At 35.4% G+C, this 13,824-nt stretch overlaps 1 protein-coding gene across 1 annotated transcript; it reads left to right on the top strand.

The window, feature by feature from the left end:
- The first annotated feature begins 311 nt into the window (after positions 1–311).
- LOC117317550 lies at positions 312–11,754 on the top strand. The gene is made up of 2 exons (XM_033872368.1): positions 312–1,677; positions 9,316–11,754. The coding sequence occupies exons 1-2, from the start codon at positions 366–368 to the stop codon at positions 9,702–9,704; spliced, it is 1,701 nt and encodes a 566-aa protein (XP_033728259.1). The 5' UTR covers positions 312–365; the 3' UTR covers positions 9,705–11,754.
- The last annotated feature ends 2,070 nt before the right edge of the window (positions 11,755–13,824 follow it).

Consider the following 13,824-nt stretch of genomic DNA (forward strand, 5'->3'; position numbering starts at 1 on the left):
AAAGCTATATCTTCTAAAACACATTCCCGTCAGCTTAAACACATACTTAGGTACAGGAATTTTGCTATCTTTAAAGACACAATAAATTGAGAAAATGCTTCTAAACTTCAACAGAGTGTCAAAACAGAGTGAAATACATGACATTTTAGATAACAGAAGAAATTTCCGTAATAAATTTTGTATACTGTATACATCTGTATACTGACTAGGAATAGTAGAATTTGTATCGGTTTTTCCGATTAAAACTTCCTTGTCTATATAAAACACCCGTATTACTGCATTCTTTATTCAAAATGGCTAATTCGTGGGGACATCAGAACGTTTTACACTAGTGTTAAGCTTTTTATAATAGGAAAACGGACAAAATGGCCTGTCCCGTGCACGAAAATCCGAAGATAATGGTATGTATACCGTGTAAATCTGCTGTGTGTGATGTTTGTATAGAAGCCGATCATATTGGACACCAATTCCAAACACTGAAAAGAGCGGCCGAGAATGTTATTGGGGATCTAAAGAAATCTGTTGAAATTCAAGATTATATGAAAATTGAAAAAGAATTGGAGCATATTTCAGCAAAATGCCAAACAGAAAAGGAGCATGCAGTCAGAACGAAACAAGAACTTCTTGACAGACGAGATCATATTAAACAAGTATTAGATCACGTGACAGAAAAAGCTGTAACCAAACTGGAACAACACAACAACATTCTGTTTGAGGAATTAGAAAAAGTGAAAAACAATGCAGAAGAAAACTGTAAAGCCATTCGAGATTTTAAAGATGAAGTTCAAAGGCTTACTACCTCACACATGTACCTTGATGTTTTGGAAAAAGGATGGAAAATGAACCCTCCGGTAATCATTCCATTGGAATATCAGAATGTATCCACACTCATTTTCACACCTGGTATACCAGTAGATGAAACTAACATAGACATGTTGTTTGGTCAGCTTGAGCACCAGAATTTGGATTCCACGTTCCACAATGAAGGCACAACTTCCTCCCCAGAGTTGGAACAATGTGATACCAATATGTTTTCAATCCTTAGTATCAGTTCCACTGATCTGTTTGGAGAGGGACCTGAAGGAGACCCGCCAGCTTGTCAGACTGATGAGCCCATACATTTTAAATCATCAAACAATAGCAAAAGGCTCAAATGTGATGTAAAGCTAACATATAGGCATTCCTTCAAACGTGATTCTGCCGCATTGGTGATGAAACCAACGACAGGCGGTAAATGTTGGGTCAAGTCTATTAATGAAAAACCAATTTACCTTGTAGATATAACGGGTGACGTAATTGGGGTAATACCAGCTGACACTGCGGAAGAATTCGATGTTTTGTGCTTCCATGTGGAAAACGAAATCCTAAGGACATGTCCTAGTAGGAAGTGTATCAAACGTGTAAGGTTGAAAGAAAACAAAAATAAAGGGAAAACAAGTTTCGTGACTGCTATATGGATTCGTACAGATCCTTTGATGCCTTATTATTTGTGCGGGGCGCCAAATGGTGACATCATTGTCACACTTACCGACAAAAAGTCCTGGTCAATAGAACCCGCCTCTACGACAGTACTGGTCAGGTACAACAGAAATGGGAAGGAACTAGCTAGAGTTGAAAAGGATGGACATGGTCAAGACTTGTTCGTTATTCCTTTCAAGATTAGCACAAACACTACAGGTTCAGTGGCTGTTGTTACTGTTTCTAAACAAGGGGCTAGTCATTTGGTGCTGTTAGATAACAATCTCAATCTGACACACCGATACATCGCCCACGGAGTCACTCTTCCTGCTGAAGATCCACTACCTGAACTAACTGAAAACTTTGCGATTACTGACGTGTTGTTCAATCACCAGAATCTCATACTTATCAGTGAGGGATACTCAAGAACAGTGCAGCTGTTAGATCCTATGTGTAACCTACTGAAGGTTTTGGTTACAGACCTCCAAACGTCTCCCTTTTCTCTGGCTCTACATGTTAATGGGGATCTCTGGGTGGGATTATCTGGAGGAGAAATACAAGTATTCAAACACACCATTGATTTCCTGCCTGAGGAAAATTAACACTTGAACACAAACTGAAGTAAGATGTTTGAGAGAGAGAGAGAGAGAGAGAGAGAGAGAGAGAGAGAGAGAGAGAGAGAGAGTCTCATCAGTCATTCTCATCAGTCAGTGCCATCAGTCAGTCACATCAGTATTGTATGGTATTACAAGAAATATATTGTGATAATTTTGTATTACAAGAAAGATATTGTGATAATATTGTATTACAAGACAAATATCGTGATACTTTTTAATTTCAAGAAACATCTAATATTGTGATAATATTGTGTTACAAAAGAGGTGTTGTGATAGTATTGTTTAACAAGAAAGGTATTTCAATTGTAATGTCATGTAAAAACGTCATTGTGCTGTAATTGTCTTGTAATAATGGATAGTGGGGTATTGTTTTATAAGAATGATATTGAGGGGGTATTTTTTGTATGAATGACGTTGAGAAAGGATTGTTTTGTAAGAATGTCGTTCGGGAGTATTGTTTTGTAGGAATGACGTTGTGGTTGTATTATTTTAAAAGAATGACATTGTGGGGATATTATTTTGTAAGAGTATCATTGTGAGTTTTTTCTTTTATTTTAAGGATATCATTTTGAGGGTATTGTCTTTTAAGAATATCATTGTGAGGGTATTGTCTTGTAAGAATGATATTTTTTAGGGTAACTAGAGCTCAATGCCATATATGCTGGCCGTGACTATCACAAAAGGTCATCGTTATTATTAATAGTAATTTCTTGTTATCGTTATGTCGACTTATTTCTTAAACGGAGCGAAATCAAACAAATAATTGCATGAAATTACCTCAAAACAGTTCGTTTTTCAGGTTTCGAAAGTAAATGTTAAGGTCATGATTGTTATCTATAGAAAATATTTGTCATCACAGTAACGACTTCGTTTTTGAAGGATTTTAAAGTAGCTTTATAAAGAGATAACATATGAGAGTACCTGTGTTTCAGTGTATCAAGGTCAAGGTCATAGTTACTGCTCATAAAGAATATTTGTCATTGCTCTAGAGATTTAATTTTTAAAAGGATAATGATCAAACTTCACACAGTGCCCGTGTTACAGTTATTCTATCAGAACATATTTTTCATCACTTTAGTGCTGATATCTAATATCACAAAAGGCAGTTGCTATTGTAGTGTACACAACCGGATGCACATGTACCAGTATTTGTTCGGTAATAAGTACAATCCCGGTAATAAGTACAATCCTGGTAATAAGTAAAATCTTGGGTAATAAGTAAAATCTTGGGTAATAAGTCCAGCCATACCTTTGTAACTAGAGATATGTACAAATATTATTTCAATGTTCTGCAATAAGCCCTCCCTCTTTGAGTTATCCTTCTCAGCTTACTGGAGGACAATTACGACCGTTGTTCTGGGAACGTGAAGGGATTTGTATCCGTTTAGTCGATTGCTATACTCTGAAAATAGAAAAATAATGTTGATGAAGAAACATTTGTGCATTTTGTTATTTGAAATACAGCTAAAATATCGAGTTATAAATTGTCTTTGTTTCTTAGTTTACTTGGGACAGCTAAGTTAAAATGCAGTGATGCATTTCGACCATCGGCGAACTCATGTCACTAGTATAAAAGTAACTAATATTGGACTAATAGTATCTTAAGATAGAGGGCCGGGTAGTTTGTTCAAATGGATAATCTTGACCAAAAGGTCACAGGTGTAAATTGTCTTAAATAAGACTTCTTTTGATTAACTTAGAGGCTCAGATCAATAATATGTTGACCGATAGCATGCTGCGATGAAGAATGAGTTCTGCCTACTTTTAAACTCAAAGGGTCAAACTGTGCCAAACTCTCCAAATTTTCTCTGATAATTTAAAACAACCAAGTCGCAATTCGAAGGAGTGTGGTATTTGGCGACTAAATTATTGTGAACACTATATAAGTTTGGGAACGCATGTGGGTTAATGTTGCGTCCCGTTTTGTTGCTCATTAGTGTATTCATGTAAAAAATACATTGTTGTACATTGTTGCAACTTGTACATTCCAATGACGTCACATTGTTTACAGATCCCGCGTTGCGTCTGCACTGCCTGACACGAAGGCTTCATTCTGTGTTTTTTAGTGTTTTTGTTAGTTTTCTTACAATTCAATTGATCAGGTATGATTAAACAACCCCAATCAATATGAGTTGTGAATGTAATTTTAAGTTTAAACGGCATGTTGCGAAAAATACTTCAACTGTCACTTTGACAGTGCATTCGTGATCGGAGCTTCGATCGGCTGTCATGGCAACGACGAGGACGGTGGTTTTATCACAGTGTCGAATTTACAAACTTGCATGTACAGCCGAAAACGTCTAACTATACCTTATGTCTTTGGAAATCATCTGTAAATAATTATTTGAATTAATTACGATCCATTGCATTCGTTTATTAACGTTTGTTCGTTTCTATATGCCGATTTCGATACTTAAAACACTGAAGAGTTCCAATATTGGAGAATGAACATTAACACTTGCTCTATGAATCGTCCTAGAGCACCCGACTACCCTAAATCAATACTTATGAAACAGGTAAGAGCGTGAAGGTAATTGTATGAGAACAACGAAAAGTGCTGTACATTCTTACGAAAATGACAAACATCGTCAAAATTACTTAAAAAGTAGTCAATTAACCGGCACTTCTTCAATTAACACCAGTTTATAACGCCGTTATGTAACCATACTTGAATAAATAGAAGAATGTACAGCACTTTTTCTCGGTTTCTTAGCACGATGAATAAGTGCATCATATTTGTTTGTACGACAAAATACGTTGGTCGGGTGCTCTGGCCATAGTTACCGACCAAGTGTTAATGTAGTCCTTCGTGCCGGTCACGTGACCACGCGAGAACAGGAGGACCGACGAAAACATCGCGATAAAGACGTTGGACACCTAACATTAAAATCCGATCAAGAAAACAAACAGAACTTACCGGGAAATCATTAAATATTGAATTTATATAAAAACATGACGATTTTTGTTCTTTTTAATTATAAATGCAACATTAACCCACATGCGAAGCTAACATCAACCGACTGATACAACGTACAAGTGATTTACTTACATGACTGAAATAAGCTGCGGCGTACAATTGACCCTGATTGGATTCCTGTCGGTAAATATTCCACACACACACAAGGGGAAGTTTGCAAATAAAAGTGGTCAGAATTGGCAACATAAGGTTTCAGGGAAAACTTAGGCAGATTGGGAATATTGATGAAACTAGGGTACACATGAAACACATATAAACAAACACCGCAACATATTCGTGCAATTCATGTTTTTAAAATATAATTATATAGTGCAAATTAATATGTTTAACGAGTTATCTGTAACTGATTCACTGTATATCTTACAACACTCTAAATCGGGTTCATTTAGCAATTTAAATTTGAACAATTTATTAACACAATAATAACGTGAATGCAGAGGAGATCACACGTCAATGTTATTAGGCTAAAAAATTGAATGAGCTAAAGACAAATTATAAACCGGTTAACTTACCATGGCTATATATATAGGTAAGCAATTTAATCTTATAATGACTTGCCTTCAATATAAACTATCCGCGTCCCCAGGTAAAACTCGTACTAGCGTAAAATTGTGATTTTTACCTTGGACGAGGAAAAGAAGAAATCACAAATGTATGTTTGTGTGCAGTGCGGTTTAAAAAAATGTTCCGCTTTTAAAAAAAATACCCCCCGATTGTCTGTTTACTTCAATATGAAGTTATTTAACTTGAGCTGTTAAAGTACCTTCACCCAAGCATACAGCACATATACCCTATACCAGGATGTGCCTTTTAATAGAACTCTTACGTCAGACTTCTACATTTTCGAATCAATCACAAGTTAACTTAATATACCGTAAGGAAAAGAAAGTAGTTTTGAACCAATGTAAAGATCTAGTGAACTGATACTATTTATATAAATTTCAGTTGAATGTTGAAATAGAGTGGAATATCTGACGTTGTAGATTGCAGAAGAAATAGCGGTAAAAATCTACTTCTGTAGATTAACTAATTTTGGTATCACTTTAAAAAGGGATTTCCAATATCGAACACGTGTGTGTTACAGTGTGTCATCATCAATGTCACCATTATAATTAATAAAGAATCTTTGTCGTTGCTCTAGCATCTTTATTTCCAGGATATTACTCAGATTTCACATATTGATCAGGTATGAGAATATCCCAAATTAGTTCTTGTTTCTAAGTGTCAAGTTCGCGCTTACTATATAAAGAAACTTCTTCCATCGTTATAGCGATAAAGTTGATAGTGCGATAGCTTAATACTGTTGGATTAGAACAAGATTTACCAGTTTACCAGAATTTATCATGCAATAAGTCAATAATATACCTACCCATACCAATTAAAGTTTATCGTATAGTAAGCCAATAATAACCCATCCCTTCCATTAACAGTTATCAGGCAATAAGTCAATAATAAACCCTTCCAAACCAATAAAAGTTTAACATGCAATAAGCCAATGACAAACCCATCCATACCGGTTAAAGTTTAACATGCAATAAGCTTATGATAAAACCATCCATACCAATAACAGTTCATCAGGCAATAAGAATAAACCCTTCCATACTAATTAAAGTTTATCATGCAATGAGCCAAAAATAAAACCACACATACTTATTACAGTTCAGTGAAAATGATAATAAATAATGTTATTTTATTGTCTTGCAATAACCATCAACTAACACCACATCCGAATTTTCCCAGAATTTACATGTTGTCCCTCTTGGCTTATTGGAGGTAAATACCGACATGTATACCTAGCTGTAGAGTGAATATGTATCGTTAGCGAGGCCTTGGTAAACTGGGCAAATTTGACAATTATGATACTAAAGAAACATATACATCTATGCATTCAATTGTTTGTAATAAAGAGTAAATATTTAAAACTCACACTCTTTTTGTTTATAGGATTTAATCTGGGTTAGGGCTGGTTAATGCCGAGGTAATTCCTACCATCGTCCAACTTTTTGTCCGTCTACAACGCCCTTTTCTCAATAGCACATACAAAATCTATTAAATAAAGGACTGTTTGTAGAGTTTGTCCAAATGCATAACCTTGATCCACTTTCAGTGTTACCGACTTCTTCTTAATTGCTGATATGCATAGTTTAAGTATATTTTGGAAGTAGCACTTAGATGAAAAGTCATTCAGCTTGTTTAAAAGAATGACCTTGACCTACGTTTGAATTAACGTTATAACTGTATTGTATTACACAATCATAACCCTTCCATAAGGTCGATATATGGTTTTATCAATCTGAAAAAATTATCGACCGAGGACGACAATTATATATTTTGTGATATTATTCTGTTATTAAAAGTACTTTGTGATACTTATAAAATAAAACATGTACTTAATTAAACAGCATCAAACTTATTAAGCTTGCTTCCAGTACGCCCGAATTTGGTATTATGTACATAATTTCCTATCTTATCTGTATTTTGTTTCACACAGTGCTATTATGTCATATGTAGTGATGGGCGTGACCTGTCAATGCCTCTCTCTACCCATTATATACCATGTACCCGGGACGTGTCTAAAATAAAGCTATATCTTCTAAAACACATTCCCGTCAGCTTAAACACATACTTAGGTACAGGAATTTTGATAACTTTAAAGACAAAATAAATGGAGAAAATGCTTCTAAACTTCAACAGAGTGTCAAAACAGAGTGAAATACATGACATTGTAGATTACAGAAGAAATATCGGTAATAAATTTTATATACTGTATACATCTGTATACTGACTAGGAATAGTAGAACTTGTATAGGTTTTTCCGATTAAAACTTCCTTGTCTATATATAACACCCGTATTACTGCATTCTTTATTCAAAATGGCTACTTCGTGGGGACATCAGAACGTTTTACACTAGTGTTAAGCTTTTTATAATAGGAAAACGGACAAAATGGCCTGTCCCATGCACGAAAATCCGAAGATAATGGTATGTATACCGTGTAAATCTGCTGTGTGTGATGTTTGTATAGAAACCGATCATAATGGACACCAACTCCAAACACTGAAAAGTGCGGCCGAGAATGTTATTGGGGATCTAAAGAAATCTGTTGAAATTCAAGATTATATCAAAATTGAAAAAGAATTCGAGCATATTTCAGCAAAATGTCAAGCAGAAAAGGAGCATGCAGTCGGAACGAAACAAGAACTTCTTGACAGAAGAGATCAAATCAAACAAGTACTGGATCACGTGACAGAAAAAGCTGTAAACAAACTGGAACAACACAACAACAAACTGCTTGAGGAATTAGAAAAAGTGAAAAACAATGCAGAAGAAAACTGTAAAGCCATTCGAGATTTTAAAGATCATGTGCAAAGGCTTACTACTTCAGAAATGAACCTGGATGTTTTGGAAAAAGGATGGAAAATGAACCCTCCGGTAATCATTCCATTGGAATATCCGAATGTATCCACACTCATTTTCACACCTGGTACACCAGTAGATGAAACTAACATAGACATGTTGTTTGGTCAGCTTGAGCACCAGGATTTGGATTCTACGTTCCACAATGAAGGCACAACTTCCTCCCCAGAGATAGGACATTTTGATACCAATATGTTTTCAACATCCACCATCTGTTCTGCTGACCTGTTTGGAGAGGGGCCTGAGGGAGACTCGCCACACTTATTGTGTGAAAGTGACGAGTCTACACAACTCAAATCGCATACAAACATTCAAAGGCTCAAATGTGATGTAATACTAGCTTATCAACGTTCTTTTAAACATGATTCTACAGCACAATTGATGAAACCAACAACAGGAGGAAACTGTTGGATCAGCCATTATGGTGGAAAACCAATTAACCTGGTAGATAAAAATGGTTGCGTAATCGAGGTTATACCCGATGCGACAAAGGAAGTTAGTGACGTGTTCTGTTCCCCTGTGAAAAACCTCATCTTGATGGCGTACTACAAGCAAAAGTGTATCAAACGTGTAACGATCAAAGAAAATAAAAATAAAGGGAAAACCAGCTTTGCAACTTCTCCTTGGACTCGCACAGATCCATTGAGGCCTTATTCTTTGTGTATGGCGCCAAATGGTGACATCATTGTCGCACTTACCGACAAAAAGTCCTGGTCAAAAGAACCCGATTCCACCTCAGTACTGGTCAGGTACAACAGAAATGGGAAGGAACTAGCTAGAGTTGAAAAGGATGGACATGGTCAAGACCTGTTCGTTATTCCTTTCAAGATTAGCACAAACACTACAGGTTCAGTGGCTGTTGTGAATTTTACTAAAGAGAGACTAGGGGGTAGTCATTTGGTGCTGTTAGATAACAATCTCAACCTCACACACCGATACATTGCCCACGGAGTCACTCTTCCTGCTGAAGATCCACTACCTGAACTAACTGAAAACTTTGGGATTTCCGACGTGTTGTTCAATCACCAGAATCTCATACTTGTCAGTGAGGTTCAATCAAGAACAGTACAGCTGTTAGATCCTATGTGTAACCTACTGAAGGTTTTGGTTACAGACCCCCAAACCTCTCCAATTTCTCTGGCTCTACATGTTAATGGGGATCTCTGGATTGGATTATCTGGAGGAGAAATACAAGTTTTCCAACACACCATTGATTTCGTGCCTGAGGAAAATTAACACTTGAACACAAACTGAAGTAAGACGTTTGAGAGAGAGAGAGAGAGAGAGAGAGAGAGAGAGAGAGAGAGTGAGAGAGAGAGAGAGAGAGAGAGGTCATCAGTCATATTCATCACTTAGCAACATCAGTCAGATTCTCATCAGTCAGTGCCATCAGCCAGTCACATCAATATTGTATGGTATTACAAGAAAGATATTGTGATAATATTGTATTACAAGAAAGATATTGTGATAATATTGTATTACAAGACAGATATCGTGATACTTTTTAATTTCAAGAAACATCTAATATTGTGATAATATTGTGTTACAAAAGAGGTGTTGTGATAGTATTGTTTAACAAGAAAGGTATTTCAATTGTAATGTCATGTAAAAACGTCATTGTGCTGTAATTGTCTTGTAATAATGGATAGTGGGGTATTGTTTTATAAGAATGATATTGAGGGGGTATTTTTTGTATGAATGACGTTGAGAAAGGATTGTTTTGTAAGATTGTCGTTCGGGAGTATTGTTTTGTAGCAATGACGTTGTGGTTGTATTATTTTAAAAGCATGACATTGTGGGGGTATTATTTTGTAAGTGTCATTGTGAGTTTTTTCTTTGATTTTAAGGATATCATTTTGAGGGTTATTTTCTTTTACGAATATCATTGTGAGGGTATTGTCTGGTAAGAATATCATTGTGAGGGTATTGTCTTGTAAGAATATCATTGTGAGGGTATTGTCTAGTAAGAATATCATTGTGAGGGTATTTTCATGTAAGAATATCATTGTGAGGGTATTGTCCGGTAAGAATATCATTGTGAGGGTATTGTCTTGTAAGAATATCATTGTGAGGGTGTTGTCTGGTAAGAATATCATTGTGAGGGTATTGTTTTTCAAGAATATCATTGTGAGGGTATTGTCTGGTAAGAATATCATTGTGAGGGTGTTGTCTGGTAAGAATATCATTGTGAGGGTATTGTCTTGTAAGAATATCATTGTGAGGGTATTGTCTTTTAAGAATATTATCATTGTGAGGGTATTGTCTTTTAAGAATATCATTGTGAGGGTATTGTCCTGTAAGAATATCATTGTGAGGGTATTGTCATGTAAGAATATCATTGTGAGGGTATTGTCTAGTAAAAATATCATTGTGAGGGTATTGTCTTGTAAGAATATCATTGTGAGGGTATTGTCTTGTAAGAATGATATTTTTTAGGGTAACTAGAGCTCAATGCCATCTATGCTGGCCGTGACTATCACAAAAGGTCATCGTTATTATTAATAGTAATTTCTTGTTATCGTTATGTCGACTTATTTCTTAAACGGAGCGAAATCAAACAAATAATTGCATGAAATTACCTCAAAACAGTTCGTTTTTCAGGTTTCGAAAGTAAATGTTAAGGTCATGATTGTTATCTATAGAAAATATTTGTCATCACAGTAACGACTTCGTTTTTGAAGGATTTTAAAGTAGCTTTATAAAGAGATGACATATGAGAGTACCTGTGTTTCAGTGTGTCAAGGTCAAGGTCATAGTTACTGCTCATAAAGAATATTTGTTATTGCTCTAGAGATTTTATTTTTAAAAGGATACTGATCAAACTTCACAAAATGCCCGGGTTACAGTTACTCTATCAGAACATATTTTTCATCACTTTAGTGCTCATATTTAATATCACAAAATGCAGTTGCTATTGTAGTGTACACAACCGGATGCACATGTACCAGTATTTGTTCGGTAATAAGTACAATCCCGGTAATAAGTACAATCCTGGTAATAAGTAAAATCTTTGGTAATAAGTAAAATCTTGGGTAATAAGTCCAGCCATACCTTTGTAACTAGAGATATGTACAAATATTATTTCAATGTTCTGCAATAAGCCCTCCCTCTTTGAGTTATCCTTCTCAGCTTACTGGAGGACAATTACGACCGTTGTTCTGGGAACGTGAAGGGATTTGTATCCGTTTAGTCGATTGCTATACTCTGAAAATAGAAAAATAATGTTGATGAAGAAACATTTGTGCATTTTGTTATTTGAAATACAGCTAAAATATCGAGTTATAAATTGTCTTTGTTTCTTAGTTTACTTGGGACAGCTAAGTTAAAATGCAGTGATGCATTTCGACCATCGGCGACCTCATGTCACTAGTATAAAAGTAACTAATATTGGACTAATAGTATCTTAAGATAGAGGGCCGGGTAGTTTGTTCAAATGGATAATCTTGACCAAAAGGTCACAGGTGTAAATTGTCTTAAATAAGACTTCTTTTGATTAACTTAGAGGCTCAGATCAATAATATGTTGACCGATAGCATGCTGCGATGAAGAATGAGTTCTGCCTACTTTTAAACTCAAAGGGTCAAACTGTGCCAAACTCTCCAAATTTTCTCTGATAATTTAAAACAACCAAGTCGCAATTCGAAGGAGTGTGGTATTTGGCGACTAAATTATTGTGAACACTATATAAGTTTGGGAAGCTAACATCAACCGACTGATACAACGTACAAGTGATTTACTTACATGACTGAAATAAGCTGCGGCGTACAATTGACCCTGATTGGATCCCTGTCGGTAAATATTCCACACACACACAAGGGGTATTTGCAAATAAAAGTGGTCAGAATTGGCAACATAAGGTTTCAGGGAAAACTTAGGCAGATTGGGAATATTGATGAAACTAGGGTACACATGAAACACATATAAACAAACACCGCAACATATTCGTGCAATTCATGTTTTTAAAATATAATTATATAGTGCAAATTAATATGTTTAACGAGTTATCTGTAACTGATTCACTGTATATCTTACAACACTCTAAATCGGGTTCATTTAGCAATTTAAATTTGAACAATTTATTAACACAATAATAACGTGAATGCAGAGGAGATCACACGTCAATGTTATTAGGCTAAAAAATTGAATGAGCTAAAGACAAATTATAAACCGGTTAACTTACCATGGCTATATATATAGGTAAGCAATTTAATCTTATAATGACTTGCCTTCAATATAAACTATCCGCGTCCCCAGGTAAAACTCGTACTAGCGTAAAATTGTGATTTTTACCTTGGACGAGGAAAAGAAGAAATCACAAATGTATGTTTGTGTGCAGTGCGGTTTAAAAAAATGTTCCGCCTTTAAAAAAAATACCCCCCGATTGTCTGTTTACTTCAATATGAAGTTATTTAACTTGAGCTGTTAAAGTACATTCACCCAAGCATACAGCACATATACCCTATACCAGGATGTATCTTTTAATAGAACTCTTACGTCAGACTTCTACATTTTCACAAGTTAACTTAATATACCGTATGGAAAAGAAAGTAGTTTTGAATCAATGTAACGATCTATTGTGCTGATACTATTTATATAAATTTCAGTTGAATAATGAAATAGAGTATACTATCTGACGTTGTAGATTGGAGAAGAAATAGCGGTAAAAAATCTTTTGTAGATTAACTAATTTTGGTATCACTTTAGATAGGGATTTCCAAAATCGAACACGTGTGTGTTACAGTGTGTCATCATCAATGTCACCATTATAATTGATAAAGAATCTTTGTCATTGCACTAGCACCTTTATTTCCAGGATATTACTCAGACTTCATATATTAACCAGGTATGAGAATATCCCAAATTAGTTCTTGTTTCTAAGTGTCATGTTCAAGGTTACTATAAAAAGAAAAATTTTCCATCATTATTGCGATAAAGTTGATAGTGCGATTGCTTGATACTGTTGGATGAGAACAAGATTTACCAGTTTACCAGAATTTATCATGCAATTAGTCAATAATATACCTACCCATACCAAGTAAAGCCTATCGTATAGTAAGCCAATAATAACCCATCCCTTCCATTAACAGTTTATCATGCAATAAGCCAAAAATAAACACATCCATACCAATTAACGTTTATATTGCAATAAGCCAATGACAAACCCATCCATACCGGTTAAAGTTTAGCATGCAATAAGCCAATGACAAACCCATCCATACCGGTTAAAGTTTAACATGCAATAAGCCAATGACAAACCCATCCATACCGGTTAAACAATAAGCCAATGACAAACCCATCCATACCGGTTAAAGTTTAACATGCAATAAGCCAATGACAAACCCATCCATACCGGTTA

The sequence above is a fragment of the Pecten maximus genome, chromosome 19 (assembly GCF_902652985.1).
Source record: "Pecten maximus chromosome 19, xPecMax1.1, whole genome shotgun sequence".
Taxonomy (NCBI): Eukaryota; Metazoa; Mollusca; class Bivalvia; order Pectinida; family Pectinidae; genus Pecten; species Pecten maximus.